At 37.1% G+C, this 21,119-nt stretch overlaps 1 protein-coding gene across 1 annotated transcript; it reads left to right on the top strand.

Annotated features, from left to right (window-relative positions):
- The first annotated feature begins 1,164 nt into the window (after positions 1-1,164).
- On the top strand, positions 1,165-20,173 carry Oda (Ornithine decarboxylase antizyme). The gene is given in 8 exon segments (XM_028172845.2): positions 1,165-1,476; positions 10,683-10,784; positions 11,921-11,927; positions 11,929-12,022; positions 14,424-14,533; positions 15,545-15,640; positions 18,583-18,695; positions 19,184-20,173. Coding segments are annotated over 8 exon segments (786 nt in total). The 5' UTR covers positions 1,165-1,369; the 3' UTR covers positions 19,341-20,173.
- The last annotated feature ends 946 nt before the right edge of the window (positions 20,174-21,119 follow it).

Below are 21,119 nucleotides of genomic sequence, written 5' to 3'. Positions count from 1 at the left end.
AATCTACCGCCGTACAGAATTGCAACCCACTGAGAAGATTCGGAGAGAAACTCAGTGGGCTCTGTATGTGAGTTACTTCATTCGTCGAACGCATTGTTGTAATCAACTAGGACGGTGACTGGTGCCCCCTCAGGTCTAAAATCACAGAGTGGATCCGGGGGATCCGACAAGTGATGCTTCGAATAGATAATTAACGACGGCCACCATAAGAGTATTATAGTGACACGCTGCTTTGTCGGAGTAGCGTTCTAACGCTACTTTAAGGTGCTTACGTATCGGTTCTAAATTTTATTTAGATCGCCGTCAAGGTAAGCATTCCTCACGTACCACGGTGCTCCGACAGATATCCTGCAGAAATGGGATTGTATGATCTGGAGAGAGTTTATGTGCATACGGGCCGCGTGACTGAACGAATGCGATTTTTTTAAAGTGTCACCTTGTTACAAAGGAACAATTTACTTCGCTTGCAGATCATGGGGTAGAGTTGGCTGTGGTGGAACGCGACCCGGTCGCCTACTGATTTAATGTGAGGACCGAATGTTATCCCTCTGTCGAGGGTGGTGCCTAGGTACTTGGCCTTCGAAGTCCATGGTATGATCTTGCTAACAATTTTGATGCTGGGAATTGAGTTACCGCGCGTAGTTGGTGACGAGGTACTAGCAGTAGTGTTGGGAGGGCGACCCCTTTTAAAGAGAATGGTTATGCTCTTGTGAGGACGACGTCGATGCGCCACTGTCCTAAACTGGTGGTCGCGATCTGGAGCTTACTATGCATGAACGACATATTCTTGAAGAAGTAGTGAATACCCGTATCATCCGCGAAAAGAACTAACTGGGTCGTCGGCAACTATTGTATTGTATAAAGTCTGCTCAACCCTTCAAACTTGAAAGTCTCTTTTGCGATTGACTAGATAATTAACTAGATAGATATGTTACGTTTGCACAATTATCTTATATAATTAATACTGAAAACAGGACAGGGTCCTTTTCCAGCCACTTTTGATTTAAATTGCGTTTTGACAAAAGATATGCAATCCATTCAACCGCGATAATTGCTTTGGAATGATCCTTTATATAATTAATATATATCATAAATTGATTATTTGGCATTTACAAATTAAAAGTATGTTTTTTCAATTGTAAGCAGTTACACAATATGAAATAAATTAAAATTATTAAAATAAAGAAAAAATCTATCATAAATTATTTTTAAACTGAGCAACACTGAAGAGCCTAATTTTGAACAAACTTGAACAAAGATTCATACGTGTTACGACTTTGTGTGCAACGCAATTCCGCTGCGGCCTAACGGTTTGCGCCGTAATTTTTTCCCCCAAGTTATTTTCAAGGCTTAATTACGTCTCTCCAAGATGACGATGTTAATACAACAATTAAATTGTAGTAGTAGTATTAGTAAATACTACAATGGAAATGGTGTGGACTCCGTCGAGACCAAACAGGTCGAGAAGGTTTATTCGTAAGTACCTACCTACTATTTTTATCAATCATATATAAAGTTTGATAACCCAATTATTTTACAAAACACACAGACACAGTGTATATTAACACAGTTTATTATTACTTATTTTGGAAATGTCTTACGTTGACGAAAATATTCTGTTGTAATACGTCATCTGAAAATACCTTCGTGTTGCAACCTTTGCAACAAACTCGGCGAAGTGAACGTCCATACATACACATTTTGATACATATTTTTTTGAATTATAGATATAATTTTGTTACGATTTGGGTTGTGACTTACTAAGGTAAAATGTAGTCTAATCAAACATGGTGTCCTATTTTGGCAGAAAAAGTTTTTTTTATGTTCGCTAAATACACCATCGCTTGTAATGGTGACTGGAATTTTCCATTCGAATCGTGATTCAAGGACATCTGTTAATTTTATTGTTTTGGTTAGCTACGTTAACCCCAAAATATTCGAATATTACACATACCTCACAAAAAATGTAGGACGACTATGTAGGTACGTGATTAATCTAAAAACTGTTGATGTTTCTATAAATAGGTAGTACACGTTTTCCTTCGTACAAAATATGCTATAGGTATTACTTGCTCTTGTAATTATGATCACAAGTATTAATACGCTAATTTGTGGCCTCACAAATAAAAATAAAAATGGCGTAATTTTTGAATGTCATCTTCAGGTTTCACATCACCGTGTTCAGTATAATCAGTGAAAAGGCATGAAAACAAAACAAATAAAAAAAATACACACAACATCCAAAAGTGGATTACCTAATCAATTCTTGAGATAGCCATTCTAGTTTTAATAGTGACATGTGAGTTTATGAATACCAAATACTAATTTGCAGTTTACCTATATAGTTCCAAAGTGTACTGAGTAAAATTATGGCTTACATTTGATGTTTGTTACATGTAGGAGTCACGACAGATTTTCCCTAAGATTGCTTGCTGCTCATCAATTATTACAAAAACTATATAGAAACATTTATCTTAGCAATGTAATTACTTCTCCTTTCACGGGCTTTAGAAATGTTAGCACTTTGATATTTGAGGGTCAGAAAGGGCCAATTGATTTCCATTGCTAATATATGAACAAGAGCAATGTGAGTAAGCCTATTAACAGGATCTGTAGTGTTTATTCTTAAAAGTGAAAATAGTAAAGATGAGTGCTGATACATTTCAGTAACGTTAATTGAATAGCTCCCAACCAAGTGGTTTTACAAATATACGGACTTTCTAAAATTATTAGTCATGTTAATATTGAGATGTGACATGTATTGAGTGAGAACACACTTGGCATTCATTGCTGATATACTTGTATACTTGACTATTTGACTACTCACCATCAAACACAATCTATTTCATCAAAAGCAATAAAATAGTTAATGATACTCATGATATGTGATGTCTTAGCCTGTATTAAATCTATTAATATACTTTCTGAATATGCGGATGCTTATGTGGATGAAATGCGGGACAAAATGAAAATCTCATTTGACTAAAAACCCAAGCTTTTACACCTTTGCTTTGCCGTCTTTAAATAAATCACTCCTCAAGATCATGCATAAACAATGTAATTGGATTTAATACAAACCGCACTGGAATTGGTATGGTTTCTTTACGAAGAATTGCAAATCTACAGTTACATGTTTGTATTATTGGTATGGCTTGTATATATGCTTCATATTGTAGTTCATTAGATATTACCATATTATACCATACTAGACAATATGTCAGTGGCCATTTGCTAAATATTTTTTGTACAACCAATTAAGTTTTTCAAATTGACTATTCAGGTAGAGGTTGATGAAGATCTGATAAGCTGACATTTGAGATAAAAGATTTTCTGGTTTTAAAAACTCTGTTCTGCTGAACCATTATTCATTTTCAGTTAACAATTATGGCCCAAAGATCACAGATCTTTTTATTAGATCTGGATCCAAAGGTATACACATGCTATTTCAACTATATTCCATATCGACGCTTGAAAGGCAAACGTGACTAAGCGACAATGTGTGAACTTTACAGTAGACTAATTTAAAGTTGAAATACCTGAAAACAAAATTTATTTTAACGAATCTAGCTGTAGTAGAATCTAGCTAGTAGCTGTAGGATTGAAATGATTTTAATAGACCTAGAAATATATATTTTTTGCGCATCGAATATGGTTATTGGCTATCATTTATGTACCAGGCAGTTATTGTCGTTTAGTCACGTTTGCCTTTCAAGCGTCGATATTAAAAAGTGATAGAAATGTAACAATATTCACAAACAAATGCCATTAAAATTATCTAAATTGTACATAGTACTTTCATTGATCTAGCTCAAACAAATGTTTATTTATCTAAGAGTATCTTGTCTTTTATCTTGTGTGAGCGTACACTTGATTTCATGAAAATTTTCCATGATACCATTTTAATGTTACATGTCAAGGAATAAAACTTATTATTATTTGTGTGCAATTGATATTGAATTGAATTGAAATGGCATTGATTGACTTATTGTGATGCCTCATCTGCAATGTCTTTACTAACATAACCTATTTTGTACATTTTAGGTTTCTATTTTATATATTTATGCATAGACAATATCTTGAGTGATACTTTTTGTTGCAAAATCATCGTATATACGAGCAGGTAGTCCGTAGCATCCTTTGGGAATCTGATATGTAATCAACGATTGATATGACAAATGCTGGCAAGTGTAAATATTATTACACAAATGCTATGCTATATATTTGGCGGAAATTTCGTGAATTCAAATCTCTTTGCCACAATTATGCCGGCTTCCATTTTTCATAAATAGTGGTTGAGTTTAAAAAAAAAAAACATTCGAATTGAGAACCTCTTCCTTTTTTGAAGTCGGTTAAAAAGCCTTAGCTTTTAAGGAGTTTGAATTGGAGCAATAATCGGAATGGATGTCTAATAAGCCAAGAGAAATGTCGATTATTTATATGTCACAATATATGTAGGTATAAAGTAGGTATATATGTATTTGTATGCGTCGCAGAAGGTCGCGTAAGATTAATTGATACAAATGTATAACGATCGTGTGTCTGATGTGATCGGCGCGTGCCTGTACTATTTATAGTATCGCTTTAAAACTATAGTTTGTAGTGTTGGAATGAAATCATACCTCGTTTGTATAGAATTCGCCGACAATTGTGAACAAATAAAATATAGAGATCACAATAAATGCATTGATTGCGGGGGAAATCGAACAAAGGACCATGGAAATTAAGCAGAAAAATAAAGTCGCATTTAATAATGTGTGTCTAAAGCAAGACCTTTCTAAATTATTCTTAGGACATTCGTAATTATAACTTGTTCACCAAAGGCTACGGTGTAAGGTTAAAACATCGAATAAAAGTTAAACTAACAAAATCCAGTAACTGGCATTACGGAATACCACTCTGCTATGCCGTGAAGCACTGATGTGTGTTAGTAAAACAGTTGTGGTACACTAAGATTGAACCTGTTTTAATGTCTCAAGATGGGTATTCAAGTTGTACATGGATACAACAAGGCTCAGCTCACATCACTTCAGGTCAGCTCTGTTGTATTCAATGACTCGGTTATGGAGATCGTGTATAACACTCTTATTAGTAGTGCATGTCTTTGTTTTTCTAAGTAACGAAAGTATTGACAGACTATTATCATCTAAAATCCTTTGCCCTCGGATTTATATTGAAAAATAAAAGTCTAGTTCGCAAGTGTTGAAAAATATCACTCAAGTCTGTTTATAATAGGTACCTACCAATAGTAAATTCACAAAAAAAAAGGTAGAGAGAGTAAGAGAAAACAAAATGATTGCACAAACAACGGAATCACGTTACGCTTACGTTAGAAAGAGACAAGCGTAGTTGGCGAGCTCGCTTATAAAAGGGACAAATGATTCTTTAGAATTGCAAAACAATAGATGAATTATGTCTTTTGAAATGTTCAATTTTCATTTCCAAGAAACCACGTATGCTTTAACCTTGAACGTTCGTAACTCCAAGTGCTGTTGTTCAGTTTAATGGAATAGTTTTATACCAAACGATTCAATCTCACGTCTAAAGGCTGTTGAAAAGACACTACATTAATGCCTCTTGACTAGGCACCTGGATAGAGTAGATATGTCGCGAACTCCTACCCTACAGAAAAATATCGACCTTTAGAGTAAACAAAATTCCTATGTCCTAGACGCCTGCAGTCCCAACACTAGGATCAGGTGACCGTAGTCGTTCAAGGATTCGAGGTGAAATCTAGCGCATAACATTTGCCCACTGAGTATCTTCCCTGGTCTTCTCAGCGGGTTGCGATTCTGATCCTTTAGTAAATGCATTCGCGAAGCAACTGTCTTTGAGACGTTAGGTATTTAGAGGCGCTCGGGCAGTTGTTAGCAAATCCCATCCCCGCTGGTTGCGCCTTGGCTCGGCCACCTGACGTGGAAAAAGTAGGACCACTTTTTGGCCACACACATTCGGGCCACTAGTAAACCTTCCTTCCTAAAATTAAATGTAAAAACTAAAAAAAATCCCTACCTCTGGTCCTATCTAGAACAGCGTTTGGCGTGTTTCATAACACTTTTATCACGTAATAATGACGTAACAACTCTAGGATGGACTATCATGTACCCCGATACCCGAGCGCTTATAACGTATCTTTTTGTAAACGAAGTTGAAAAAGAGTAGTGTAACGGCAATCAGGATTTCACTAGCCCATCACATTCTTTCTCCTGCCATTGCTTGCGTCCGTGAACGCGAGCTCGTAAATTAATCTGCATCTGAAGGAAATGAGACCGAAAACAGCACCTTCACGCCGAATATTGCACCATTAAAATCCATGCCCACTGAGTTTCTCGCCGGAACTTCTCGGCGGGTCGCGATTCCGATCCGGTAGTAGATTTATTCGTGAAGCAGCTACTCTAGAGTTGTTAGGTCTCCTTCGGAGTCGTTTGGGCAGCTGTTAGTTAAGCTCCTAGCTGACCCAATGCTCGCCCACCTGTCTTGGTGAAACTGGAAAGGCCTCCAGGCCAACCGATCAATTCAATCATAAAAAAGCCATTAAAATTGCTGTTTTCATTCAATAAATATAGGATATGCTGTGGTGGCTACTCACTCATAATCGGTTGCTCTTGGAAGAGCAGTCGTGTTCATATGGAATTTTTGGTGGCTACATGGTACTGATAAACGGCGCGAACCAAACTCGCAATGTGAATGTATAAAGTTCGACTTGGATTTGCGTGAGAAATTGACAACATTGCGCTCCGGCCCTAATTTAGTTTTGACCACGCGGGGAACGTTAAAGTTGCATTCATTACTTGCTGGAGAAGGAACACCAATGTGGGAATGGTATAATGGAGCCTCTGAGCCGACGCGGCCGGGGCGAGCGGGCACCCCTAAAATAACTAGAATCTAGACCAAACATATTATAAATTATTATGAACCCAAACAAAACTCACGTGACACTAGAATTGGCGCGAAATGTGTTTACGCGTTATTTATAATTTCAGCCCGGCAAAAGGCGTGGTCGCGATGCCTTTCACTCGGGCTTTGAGCCAAATTATCAAAAAAAAAATATAAATACAAACGGAAATGCACGACGTATTTGTACATTTTTGATGAAAGACAGCAAGTGCTATACTACACAAGCGAAATAATTGAATTATGATCCTTCGAGCCTACGTCAGCTGTGACGTCAATCGCTCCAACCAAAGTGAGAGGTTGGCTGGCCAATTTAAATAGAAGAAAATAACATCAATATGGCGTCACACACGTTTACATTTTACGTAAACAGAAATCCGATGTTTGAAATGAAACCATGTCGCAGCAACTTTACAAGTACCTAACAACTTAGATCGAAGAGCAATCGTAATTTGAGTGTGTGGTGATTATTACTTAATTAGTCCAGTTCTAGTTTTGTAAACTAAAAAAAGAACAGTTCTAATTTGACTACTCTAAGCCATATACGCAGCAAAAGTTTCTTGCCTTGAAGTGCTGTATTCTTCGCGGAGAGAGTTACTTTTTTCTGTATAAGGCGCAGCAGTGACATATATGCAGCAAGACTCCTTTTCCCAGAGTATACCTGCAGAATGGAGCAGTACCAAGGGTCAGGTTAATATGCCTTTGCAGCTTAGGCCTTGGCTGTTTCGTTACGGTCCACATTTGAATTCTTATGTTATTCAGACCCGTGTTGAGAGGTTCAGATGTGTCGGTCATCGAATTCGCTTAGGGTTTCCCCACATAGTCAGTTAAATATCAGATTTCCTCTTAAATCGATTGTTATGCTGTGAGGAACTGTGAGATAACGCGTCATTTCCTTTTTACCAGTCTCGCGGTCATGTGTTATCCCATAGCACTTCCAAACCTCCCCTGTTCCGAACGCTGTGATATAAAATATCCTTCTAATGAGTATCGAAAAGAGGCTTCCTGTAAACCACGTCCCATACATTCCACTCTGTATTAATTGTAGACCTTAATTTGAGCACCATCCTGATGCTAAGCATCATGATTGCAATAAAGTTTTAATTCCTTGCAGTCCAATACTGCTTAAAATTATATACCTCACTGATTTATTAATAAATAAAACATTATTAAATTATTATTGAAGTGATGTGAATATTGCACCTGGCAATCAATTTGCAGTAAGAATGCCATAGACAAGCCATAGTATAATGCTATCCGTCAGTTACAAGGTTCCGTAAAAAAAAAAATGTAGCCATAATAAAAAAATAAAAAAATCGATTCCCGAACGACTCGGCGCGTGACCTTGAAAACCAAATCTGCTATTTTCCTCGCGCCAAAAATTCTTTCTCCCATTTGTCTTTTTCTAGTTTTGTTTCTCTACTCACAACAATCTATTTTGAAACATTGGCAAGCTCCCGGTTTTTCAACGCTTTTATTGTTTTTGTTCCGTATCGAAAACAGTGCCAGGTTATACTCGGGAGAAAGTACACGTGTGCTTAAGGAAACATTAAAAAAATATATATAATTAAAATAAATAAAAAATAATATGCTATACAGCATAATAATCTATAGAAAGTTGCCGATTAAAAATCGATTTTGTGTGGGAATTCCTTTCGTTTTCGAGTAGACTAAATTTAACATTCCGTTTTCATTTGTGATAGAGATTTATTTATAGTGTTTAAATTTTTGTTTTATATTTCTGTCTTAATTTCTTCTCTTTCTATAAAAAATGGTCGTTAAAATTATTTGGTAAGATTATTTTTGATTGTGTTCAATAAAGTAACAGTAACCTAACCTTGTTCTAATTATGAAATTGTCATCAAAAATTAAAAAATGGTCTTTCACGGCAGCCAATTTTCACATCTGCTGTTGTATATATTTATGTGTGTACAGATAATATGTAAGCCAATTTTTTTTTATATTGCTTAGATGGGTGGACGAGCTCACAGCCCACCCGGTTCTTAAGTGGTTACTGGAGCCCATAGACATCTACAACGTAAATGCGTCATCTACCTTGAGATATAAGTTCTAAGGTCGCAGTATAGTTACAACGACTGTCCCACCCTTCAAACCGAAACACATTACTGCTTCACGGCAGAAATAGGCGGGGTGGTGGCACCTACCCGTGTGGACTTACGAGAAGCCCTCACGGGTGGTGGCACCTACCCGTGTGGACTTACGAGAAGCCCTACCACCAGTAAATATTCATTATATGTCTATATTTTATGTCTTCATTTATTTCTCTACGTCTCAATTAATCGCAAATCGATGCTTGTATTTGAATCGATATTATTATTTTGATCATTTAAAAAAAAAAAAAAAACCATTAACCTAAATACATAGCCTAATCGCACAGTCATTAAAAAAAAACCATATAAACAATATCTTCATCATACCATAATGGGTCAAGGTCGTATTTAAGATAATAAGATTAATTTGTCATCTTCAGTTTTTATTCAACAAAATCTGTAAGCATAACCTTTCATCCCTCGAAATCATAAAATGAAATTGTTAACAATGTGTTTTCTGGGAGTTCAATTACCTAAAGTTACTGGTACTAATTTAGTACTACTAAATACCTCTGGAAAATTTAATGGTCGATTCACGAAACCGTAACTCGGACCGTTAAACTAGTTTTGCCGATAAAACCGTAATAAATCGGAAACTATTAATTTTAATTCTCGAAACGTGTCTAGATAGTTACGATAATTTGAAAAAAAAGAACGCATTGGCTTTATTAGCCCTTTTAGTGCTGAGCTAATTTTTACATATTTTGCAGAAATTGCTAAAGGAATATTGAAACTCGAAAAAAAATTACAAAAATCAATGCTAAATTCACAGTAAAATAAATTTAAATGATTAATTTGGCCACGCGCGATTTTCATTCGAATTCTTCCAAATACTCATGGTGCACGAACGAATCTGTATACTTAGGTATATTGAAATCAAATGGTAACATTTTCGGAATTTTGCTGATAGGAGAGCTCATACTGTGAGGCCACTCGGGTTGATGTTCCCGGTAGCAATGCAATCGTTCTTTGAATTTGGGCACAGTAATGGTCACTAGCAAGATTATGAATCCAAGCATTGCATTTCAGGATTCCTTCTCCTTACGTCGTATTCCTCACTGCTGAGGGTAGTGACCACCCTTTTGTATCACCGTCGCACGCACGATCTTTCTCCATTTATTCTTGTCTCTGGCGGTGTGGAAGGCATTGTGAAATGTCGAATCAAGAGCGGATCTGGTCGGACCAACGTATTGGGCTGCGCCCCGAGGCCTTTTCTCATCAACCTTTCCGGTCACGATGAGCCTCTCGAGATTGCTACCATCCTTCTTGCATTTTAGGATTAATAATAATAATAATAATAACAAGCTTTTATTGCTGTTTTACTTACTAATTGATAACTTAATAAATTACTTAATAATAAATTAAATTTAAATGCAACTTATAATCAAGTATTCCGTTCGGCGTTCCGTGTGATTTTCAAAACAGCTTTTCTCTCGAAAAAGGCCTTCTCTAAAGATTGCCAATATTCTCTATTATTGGCCATTCGACTCCAATGCGGGCCGGCTACACTCTTTACTACAGCCATCCCGTGGGTACCACTCTTTAATTATTTTAGTCCATTTTAGGATTATGGATTATTAAATCTTGCTTAGATTTTAAGTTTATTATTTAACTACGGGCTTAAAATTGAACTACCTAAGGTAACATGGCCTCAATGTGTAATGATGGGTCTCTTTGCAGCGGTGACGGGGCGTCTCTGAGCGCTCCCGGCAGCAAACGCTCAGCTCTGTCGGCTTCGGACGCCGAGTGTTTCTCGCTGTGCCTGGGCGCCGGGCCTCTGTGGTGAGTCTAAGCCTTATTTACCGAAGGAGAAAGCGGCATACGTTCAGTAGAACCTCGCAGACGACCCACCCGAATGCAGTGAAATCTCATTTTGACACGCTTGCGATTTGTGAAACGAAAAGGCAACACTAAAAAGAGACAAAACCACGTCATTTCGGATCCTCCCGATCCCCTAACGGTGCTTTAAGTACCTCAAGCACCGGCCATCGTTCTCGTCGAACCCGTCGCTTGTGACGAAGGGCTTTGCGAGTAAATTAACCCACAGACACGGCCCACTGAGTTTCTCGCCGGATATTCTCAGTGGGTGGCGCTTCCGATCCGGTGGTAGGTTCTGCGAAGCACTGCTCTTGTTAGGGTTAGTGTTAGCAACGGCATCAAGTTTGACCCCCGTGAGCTCATCTACTTGTTAGGGTTACGCTGAAATGGCCCCTCAAGGCTATATATAAGCTTAGGTAGGAGAAAAAAGAGTCAAACTTACATTTATACGTTAATTTTTTATTTATTGCTTTAATGGGTGGACGAGCTCGCGACCCACCTGGTGTTAATTTACCGGAGCCCATAGACGTCTACAAAGTAAATGCTGCCGCCCATCTTGAGACAAGTGTTCTAATTGACGGTACAATGGCTGCCTCACCCTTCAAACCGAAACGCATTACTATTTCGCGGCAGAAACAGGCAGGGTGGTGGTACCTGTTCGTACGAACTTATAAGACCTACCGCCAGTAAACAATGGAATATGAGTGATAACGAGATTGAACACTTTGACGGCTCTAACTGTGTCATGTGTGAATAGCACGCATATATTTATTTCATTTCGTTCATTCTGGGTCTTATAGGCGCCTTATAGAGAGATTCAGAAAAGATCTTTTACGCAACCGCTTTTGCCAATTTTAACAATCCTAAGCACACGTGAATCGTCACATGTGCATACTAAGGTATTGGTAGTCGTTATCATAGGATATAGCTTATCCTGCTCCTATCTTGAGTGGATTCAAGCCGAAACACGTGCTGGGAGGCCGCACAGATAGCTCTCACGGTTCTGCCTATTTATGGCTTAAACAATCTTCTGGTCTGAAAGATTCCTTGACATCACATTACTTGTCTGGTTATCGGCACCCCCTAAACATTGTATACAGGTGGTCCTGATGTCCCTGCTCACGGCTCTGCACCGCCCGGAGGGGTGACCGGCGGGGCTGCGAGCCCCGCTACCCCGGCCACCCCCAACCACGACGACAATCGTAAGCATATCCCATCCCATCACATAATTAGTGGTAATCAAGGTAACATAAACACACACATTCATACACACATACAACACATGCATAATAACCTTCCTAAATGATAACACTTAATGATCTACCTAACCTAACCTAATCTATCTTAAGAAGGAGAGAGCCTGGAGATCAGTAATACAGGTCTTTGAGCCTAGTTACAGACTTCAGCTCTTTCAAAGGCTTACAAAAAAAATTTTAAGGTCAATTTTCATTTCCATTTGTATACCTTTAGGAGAGAAATAAATAAAATATTATCATTATATTATACAAATAGGCCAGTATGAAAATCCGTCTTGTTTGGGAGAAACGAATGACGTAACCTGTAACCCAATGACCACAGTATGAATCTTAACTAAATACGTACCTGACATGTTTTAACGTATTCCAAGATGAAGGATAGAATGGAAATGCAAAAAAGAACCACCATGCTATTCGCTTAGCTGAGCTTTCGTTTGAGTATTATTTTGTATAGAAACTAGACGACCCTTTATAGCTACCCACTAATGAAGAATGAATGAATTATCGGAGACGACCTGCGGAGTGTGGTTCAAACGGATCGCAGGTCGAGTTTGGTGGGGATCCTAGCAATGGACAAATTTACAGCCGACGATACGATTAGCTCAATCCAATCGCAGTCTCGTAGAATATGCGACAAAAATACGGCTTAGCACATTGTCGTCTGGTATAAATGGCCCATGGCTCTTATACACATAACTGACAGACGTGTAAGACACGCGTCAGTCATGTTACGTGTCTAAAGAGTCAAAGATGCTACCTTTGTGCAATGAATAACAGAACTTCATAAGTTACTAGCTGACCCGGCAGACTTCGTAGTGCCTCAATCGATAAATAAAAGACCTAAACTTTTATGTAAAATAAACTTAAAACAAACAAAAGGAATCCGTCCGACGGGGGATACATGAAAGGAAAAACAAAATTGTTATTGTATTTACTCCAAGCATTATCATAATTTTTATCTATCTTTTAAACCTTCTCTGGACTTCCACAAATAATTCCAGACCAAAATTAGCCAAATCGGTCCAGCCGTTCTCGAGTTTTAGCGAGACTAGCGAACAGCAATTCATTTTTATATAAATATAGATAGATTTCCTGGTCTTGATTTTCATATACCACTCTTAATATTGTCAATAATACCAAATAAAACCGTAAAATACTTGCCGTGTCTTCGGGATTTTTCTAAATGAGATAGATAGAGCTTTTGGTATCAATACCGCCTATTGTATAAATTTCATCTGCCCGTTGACTGATTTTCAATGTTAATTATGTTTTTCATCTACAATATAACATGTATTCCACATTATTGTACATTTGCGGACTTAATGCCTAATGCATTCTCTAACAGTCGACCAAGGGTGAGGTTTTCAAGGTGGGTGGCGCATTTACGTTGTAGATGTCTATGGGCTCCAGTAACCACTTAACACCAGGTGGGCTGTGAGCTCGTCCACTCACCTAAGCAATAAAAAAAAAAAAAAAAAAAAATGTAGTAAAGAATATAGTAGATGCATTTTGTTGAAAAATTAAAGGAAAATAGATGCTGTACTGTTATATAATACTCTCTATCTCCCCTCCTCTCTTCCTCCTTCTTTCTCCTACCTCCCTCTAACACTGTACTCTAAGCCAGTGTTCGGCAACCTTGTCAACCCAAAGAGCTCACTGAAAGAGTCTTTAAGTGACATTTCGCTTAATACACAGCATCTATCTTTGTAATTAGAGGTGCGATTTATTTGGTATTAGCATCAACATATCGATATTTCCAATTGAACTTCAATTAATTTTACTATATTTATTATAAATAGCTGAAGAAGCTTTTTTTTTTGTTATGATTATTTTCCAAATTATAAACTTTAAATAAATAAATATAAATAAATAAATATATTTACCAACAATCACACCACGTTAACTGGTCCCGTGATAAGTTCGTAAAGAACTTGTGTTACAGGTACCAGATAACGGAAATAAATGTAAGATTTTTATTATACACATACATATATTTAAGATACATCCATAACCTTCCCTTGGCGGGATTCGAACCCGCGACCCCCTTTTGTAGTGACCATGTCACTTACCACTACACCAGACGGCCGTTACACTTACACTTTACTTTACAAATGGCTCTTCTGTAAAGTTGCAAAAATGTCGCTTCAACCAAACACAGCCTTTCACCTCTCTAAATTTTAGAACCTTGCTTTTCAAAAACATTTACTCGGTTCTCTCACAAGGCAAGATAATAAGTAATATTCCGTGCCTGCCCTAGACATTTCGCGGAAGAGACGCGGGTTTCTGACCACTGCTCTAGGCTTTGGTATTTATGATTTGTCCTGATTATTGTGTGTCCTATCTTCAGGCGACTTGCTAAGTGCCCTGTTATGGTCAAGCTCCAGCTCTTTGGCCAGCAGCGCCGAGAGTCTCCATGATGGCCAAGCGTCTCCGCAACAGCTACAACTACAACAACAAGTCAGTAGACACGGTGTCTCCTTTTAGGTTATGACGAGTAGTAGACACCTGGAACTCTAGTCTCAAGTTGGGTGGCAGAATATACGATTATGGTGTTTACCGGCTCCGGTAACCGCTCAGCATCAAGTGGGCTGTGGACTCGATCATCCGTCTAAGTAATAGTATTTTCTAAGCTTTTTCAGAATCAAAAGCCATAATTAAAGCTACTCTCATCATAGAACATATTGACAGATGCTTGAATCTTGCTAACGACATTTATGAGATAGATTGCATGTCGACATGTTCCAAATTATAACATTAGGACCGTCGATTTATCTAGGAATTTCACCGGTTCAGTGGAAAGTTTTCCTTTTTGTCATTACTGCCCAAACTGGTGACCCTCGACTTATGTGATGATAAAGAGTAAAAGTCACGAAACTGTTAAGCCTCAAGAAACTATTAGTTCTGTGTTTAAAGAAACTTAATATATTAACAATTAATTAGTTAGCGGTAGGCAGCCGCTTGGCTCTGCCCCTGGCATTGCTGAAGTCCATGGGCGACGGTAACCACTCACCATCAGGTGGGCCGTATGCTAGTCTGACTACAAGGGCAAAAAAACTTTTTTTGATGCAATTAAACGGTAGTCAGTAGTACAATGTTCAAGATTCAATGTCAATCGAGTTTTTTTTTATTGCTTAGATGGGTGGACGAGCCCACAGCCCACCTGGTGTTAAGTGGTTACTGGAGCCCATAGACATTCACAACGTAAATGCGCCACCCACCTTGAGATATAAGTTCTAAGGTCTCAAATTAGTTACAACGGCTGCCCCACCCTTCAAACCGAAACGCATTACTGCTTCACGGCAGAAATAGGCAGGGTGGTGGTACCCACCCGCGCAGACTCACAAGAGGTCCTACCACCAGAGTGTCGAACAAAGTATTTGAATCATCATAAATAATGAAATGAAAAGAAACGGTATAATATCAAATCTTAAACAGCTTGTTCTGATTATGATTCTCTGATGTTTCCAGGTTGTGAACAAGATCTTGGAGCGCAAGGACAAGCACCCCGTTAAAATCGAGTTCAAGATTTATCTCACCGAGAACACAGTTATACGTTGGGAGGCTGTGAGTATTTATATAGGATTGGTAAGAATGGAGCGTATGAAAAGAGTGTAGAACTGAGCGTTAAGATGTGAGTGAGAGAATATGGTGGTAAGAAATGGAAAAGAGAATGATAGAGAAAAGGAAGATGGCAAAGATGATTCAATCAGCAAGACTTACAAAAGTTGACACATAATTTTTAATTATTACAACTAGAGGTCCCGCAGTAGTCGAAATTCGACTATTGTATTGAAATTGTAAGTTTGTACACTATTATGATTGTAATTTATACTTCTATAATCACAAATTTCTCCAAGGCTACACTATAACAAAATATTAATAAAGACAAACAATCTTTAATCTATTCTCAATTTGACCACAGACGTCAAGAACAAAAGTTTGACAATAAATAGTATGCATGCGTGTGTGCGTCAAATACACGGTATGTAGTGTGTGTAATGGTTTATTTATTGATTTAATGTATCTTTTATGCATTATTTAAAAAAAATATTAGCATTGTGCACTTCTTCTCTATATTCTCTGTAAGTGTGGAAAATTTCATACTCCTCCGTCCGCGCAATTTTCGTAAAAAGGGATACAAAGTTTTTGCTTCACGTATTAATATATAGATACAGAAGATTTGAGAAAACAACTATAAAAGTGCAAAAAATTAATAATTTTAATTTTGAGCCACTGTATCCCAATTGTAGATATATAAAGTTTTATTTTTAAAGATTATTTGGATTCCAATTAACTTTAATGTCCAAAGAATCTCAGCGGGTTGAATCAAGTATAACCTTGTATCGCAGGAGTTCTTAAGGTCTTCCAAAATAGGTACACAACTTTTATGATACAGGGTTTTGAACTAGGAACTAGGAACAATGTGTAGATATAAATTAAATGAATAGTAATCTACAACACCGGTCATATATGTATGTGTTAGTAACTGTGCGTGTTTGTGTCTGTGCGCATTTTGAACTATACATTATAGAGATTAAGTTATGTTAATATACACTTATCTTTTCTTCTCTTACGTATCTTTTGCCAAAACGTCAACTAGAAGTTTGTTTTAAAGGCACTGCCATTGCAAAGTTAAATTTTGTTAAAAATAATTCAACTTTATCGTTCTAGTCTTGAAATTGGCAGTAGTTTTGTTGGCTTTTCAAATGATTTTTTTAATGTTTTTATTTCAAATTAGAATGATAATAATTGTAGTAAGTAATGATTTGACTGGCCCAGTGGTGCAGTGGTTAACGCACCGGACTGTTACACCAAAGTTAGTGGGTTCGATTCCCACGTCGGGCAATATTCATGTCTATTTTTTAACTTATACATCTATGCATTTCAGTTCCCATAGTACAAACAGGGGTTCCTAATTTAGGGCCGGATGACACATACTACTAGTGGTAGGACCTCTTGTGAGTCCGCACTGAGACCTTAGAACTTATATCTCAATGTGGGTGGTGCATTTACGTTGTAGATGTCTATGGGCTCCAGTAACCACTTAACACCAGGTGGGCTGTGAGCTCGTCCATCCATCTAAGCAATAAAAAAAAAGAATTGGGGCCAGATGACACATTGTGTGTATAAAAAAAAATGGATATCATTCAACTGAAATGTTAAACATTAATGGAATGTATAATTTACAATTATTTACTACATAACGTTTATCGGTGTCACGTATTACGTACATTGACACAAGAGATAACCTTTGAAAGTGAATGGTCCTTATCGACATGTAATGTGATAATGTTTTATGTACTGTAGGTTAGGGATGACGATATTAGAAAAACATCGATTTAAAGTATCGATGTGTTTGGTAGGAAATAAAACTTTATTATTTTTATTATATCTACGTTTTTTTTTTGCTTAGATGGGTGGACGAGCTCACAGCCCCCTTGGTATTAAGTGGTTACTGGAGCCCATAGACATCTACAACGTAAATGCGCCGCCCACCTTGAGATATAAGTTCTAAGGTCTCAAGTATAGTCACGACGGCTGCCCCACCCTTCAAACCGAAACGCATTACTGCTTCACGGCAGAAATAGGCGGGGTGGTGTTTATTAATTAATACCACGTTTTACGGATTGTATGTAAGCGGGCGTTGATTCAATCTTTAGTTCTTGGTCTATTTATTTTAGTACATAACGTCTTTTGCCAAGCTTTTGGGTGGACTGTGATATTAAGTGAGTAAATGCTTTTTAGGTATTTTTGGCAGGGAGTATTTTGATCTTATGTGAGGGGGGACAGCTTTATACGAAGGCTAGGAAAGCTGTTATATAATTGAAACTTCAACTCTCTGATCTCTAGGTGGTTGTTTGAATACATTGTCGATCACTTAAATAATAATAATTGGGAACAAATCACGCACGGTCATCCAGCCCTAATTTACGATTCCCTGTGCTATATGGGTACTAGACATACATACTTATATAATGTTTGAATATACATACATATAGATAATAAACACCCCAGACAAAAGGACAAACAAGCGTGATCCATAACACGATGTTTGCCCGACATGGGAATCGAACCTACGCAAAAGTCAAGGCCCTTGACCACTACACCGTCGAATCAGTCATTATATAGTCAGTATATTTAACTAGAATAAAGATTTTCCTTTTTGTTGGTAACTACGGTAGGCATCGGCTTGGCTCTGCCCCTGGCATTGCTGATGTCTATGAGCGACGGGAACCACTCACCATCGGGTGGGCCGTAAGCTCGTCTGCCTATACGCCAATAAAAAAATAAAAAAGGATTGTGTGGTTTTATGAAACCACGGTAAAAGTGAATCTTTTTTTCACATTATATACATTTAACTAAAAAATTTTGGAATAATATTCCATTAAGGGTATTAAAAAAAAAACTTTCACTTTATCTCTATTCCGCAGCCGACCGTCACGCGACATGCAACACACAGATGAAAAAGTTTAAAACTTTAAAAAACTTCAATGTTTAATTATCAGGTTGTGCACAACAACATGATGTACCTCCGCGTACCCGGGGTCCTGCAGTCCGGCAGCAAGGACAGCTTCATGCTGCTCCTGGATTTTGCTGAAGAGCGTCTCGGCTGTAAGAGGTGAGTGTATACTTGGGGATGCTGGTAGAAAGTAAAAAAAAAAACATGTGTGGTACTCTGGGACTGCCACGGTAAAGCTATTGCATAGCATTTTTTATCAACTCATACAATTGTAATTTGACAATAATAATTTAATATTAAAACAATAATAAGACCACGCTATATTTATAAACGTTTAACAAAAGCAAAACATGTTTTTTTTTATTGCTTAGATGGCTTGACGATCTCACAGCCCACCTGGTGTTAAGTGGTTACTGGAGCCCAACAACATCTACGACGTAAATGCGCCACCCACCTTGAGTTCTAAGGTCTCAGTATAGTTACAACGGCTGCCCCGCCCTTCAAACCGAAACGCATTACTGCTTCACGGCAGAAATAGGCAGGGCGGTGGTACTTACCCGTACGGACTCACAAGAGGTCCTACCACCAGTAGAATGTCGCTTAAGCGAAACAGCTTTTCACCCCTCGATGTGTAATTTGTATTCCAGTTGCATCATCTGCGTTCTGAAGAGTCGTCCCGACCGCGCTACCCTGCTGCGAACCTTCATGTTCATGGGATTCCAAGTTCTGGCTCCGAATTCGCCGCTGACCCCTCAGCACATCAACAACCCCAATTACATTTTCTTACACTACAATATGCAGTAAAAATTAATCCATAAATAAAATTTCCTCTCGGGTGAGAAACTAAAAAACAAAAAAAATAACTCATTTTTTCCACAAAAATAATCGTGTTTTTTTCATATGGCAACATTAGATTATCCACGACTCGTTCAAGTCAAGCACTTAGAGATCCTTTCTAAATCAGTATTCAAAATGCACATTTAAAATTTAAATACATGATAAAGGGCTTTCTTAGCACAGTTCGCGTTTAATGATTTTATTAAACTAGATTATTCTATATTACTTAGATTTAAAAAAAAAAATGTAAAAAAAGAAAAAAAAAGAGAAAATACTTTTATTTGTTTGGAACTTGAAACTCTTAAAATATTGATATTTATAAATTTATTCAAAAAAAACAGATTTCCATCTAATCTAAAATAGTCTATTATAAATAGTCAATCTAGTGAGGTGTATTATTAAGACCAGGCAATAAAAATCTGTTTGAGATCAAATTTCTTTGAAACACTACTACTAACTACTACATTGGTCAAAAAATTGAATAAATTGTCAAGCCTCACCAGCTTTCAATACTGGGTATAGAACTAGAAATTTCTAATAATTATTTCCTAGAATTTCAAAGCCAAAGGAATAAAAGTTAACTTTCTATTCTCTCAATGACATTTGTATGTGTGAAATTGAAAAATTTCAACTTCCAAATACTCATTGCGGGATTTAAATATAATTTTTCAATTATTATTTTTCTTTCATTTATTATTATTATTGTTAATTATTTCGTGTTTCCGTCGTCGTGTAAAATGTCACCCCATCCGGGTTAGAGCAAAAAAAAAATAAAAATAAAAAAAAACCAAAAAAAAAAATGACTTAACAACTTATTTTTTTCTTTTACTTTTAATTACAAGTATTAACTGAGTGTAGCGTTAGCAAAAAAAAAACATTCACTTTTATTACCTACAAATTATTAAATTCTTGTAATTATTAAGTTAAATATCCTTGTAGTTTAGATATTTACTGTGCGAATGGAAATATCTAAATTTTAATTCTTAGATTATTATTATTATTAGAATTAAGACTACTTCTTTTAATTGATTTCCACTAGCGTTTTAATATGCCGACGGTACTTATTTAGACTTAACAACTGTCTTCATGGAAAGATTGTTTTGATTTGTAACCACTTGTAGTGTACTGTAACCTCAGCTAGGCAACTTAATGAGAATTATTCTAAATATAAGTTGACTATTTTTGAATGCGTTAAATCAGTAATATCATTTCTTTTTTGTTAACCACCAATTTTCAAACCAAATGTTGGTGTTTTTAGTCCAGTCATTTTAATTATTATACTGGTGATACATACGCCATGTCGGCGTTTAAGAAATCTTCAATTTAGTTTTAAACAATCTTTCCACATCAAACAACTCACAGTCGGTTCTCTAGACATCGTTCAGAGTGTTCAAATGGAGCAGTATTTTCAAATAACGTATTATTACTTAACTATCAAACACCCTGTTTGTAAGTTTTGAAGCGTATCGATTAAAATAAAAAAAAATATATACGAAAAATCGCGTGTTTTATTTCTATTAACGATTTTAATATAGAACAAACATGAAAGCAGTATTGGAATCGCTAGATCAATAAATGAAGATTGGTAGTGTTAAATGTCGGTGATAGGAGTGCTATTTTTTTTACTTTTTTTTTATTGCCCTTGTGGGCGGACGAGCTTACGGCTCATCTGATGTGAGTGGTTACTGTCGCCCATGGACTTCAGCAATTCCAGGGGCAAAGCAAAGCCGCTGCCTACTGCTTAAT

The sequence above is a fragment of the Bombyx mandarina genome, chromosome 02, assembly GCF_030267445.1.
Source record: "Bombyx mandarina strain Sakado chromosome 02, ASM3026744v2".
Classification (NCBI taxonomy): domain Eukaryota; kingdom Metazoa; phylum Arthropoda; class Insecta; order Lepidoptera; family Bombycidae; genus Bombyx; species Bombyx mandarina.
This window is presented reverse-complemented; position numbering and strand designations above follow the sequence as displayed.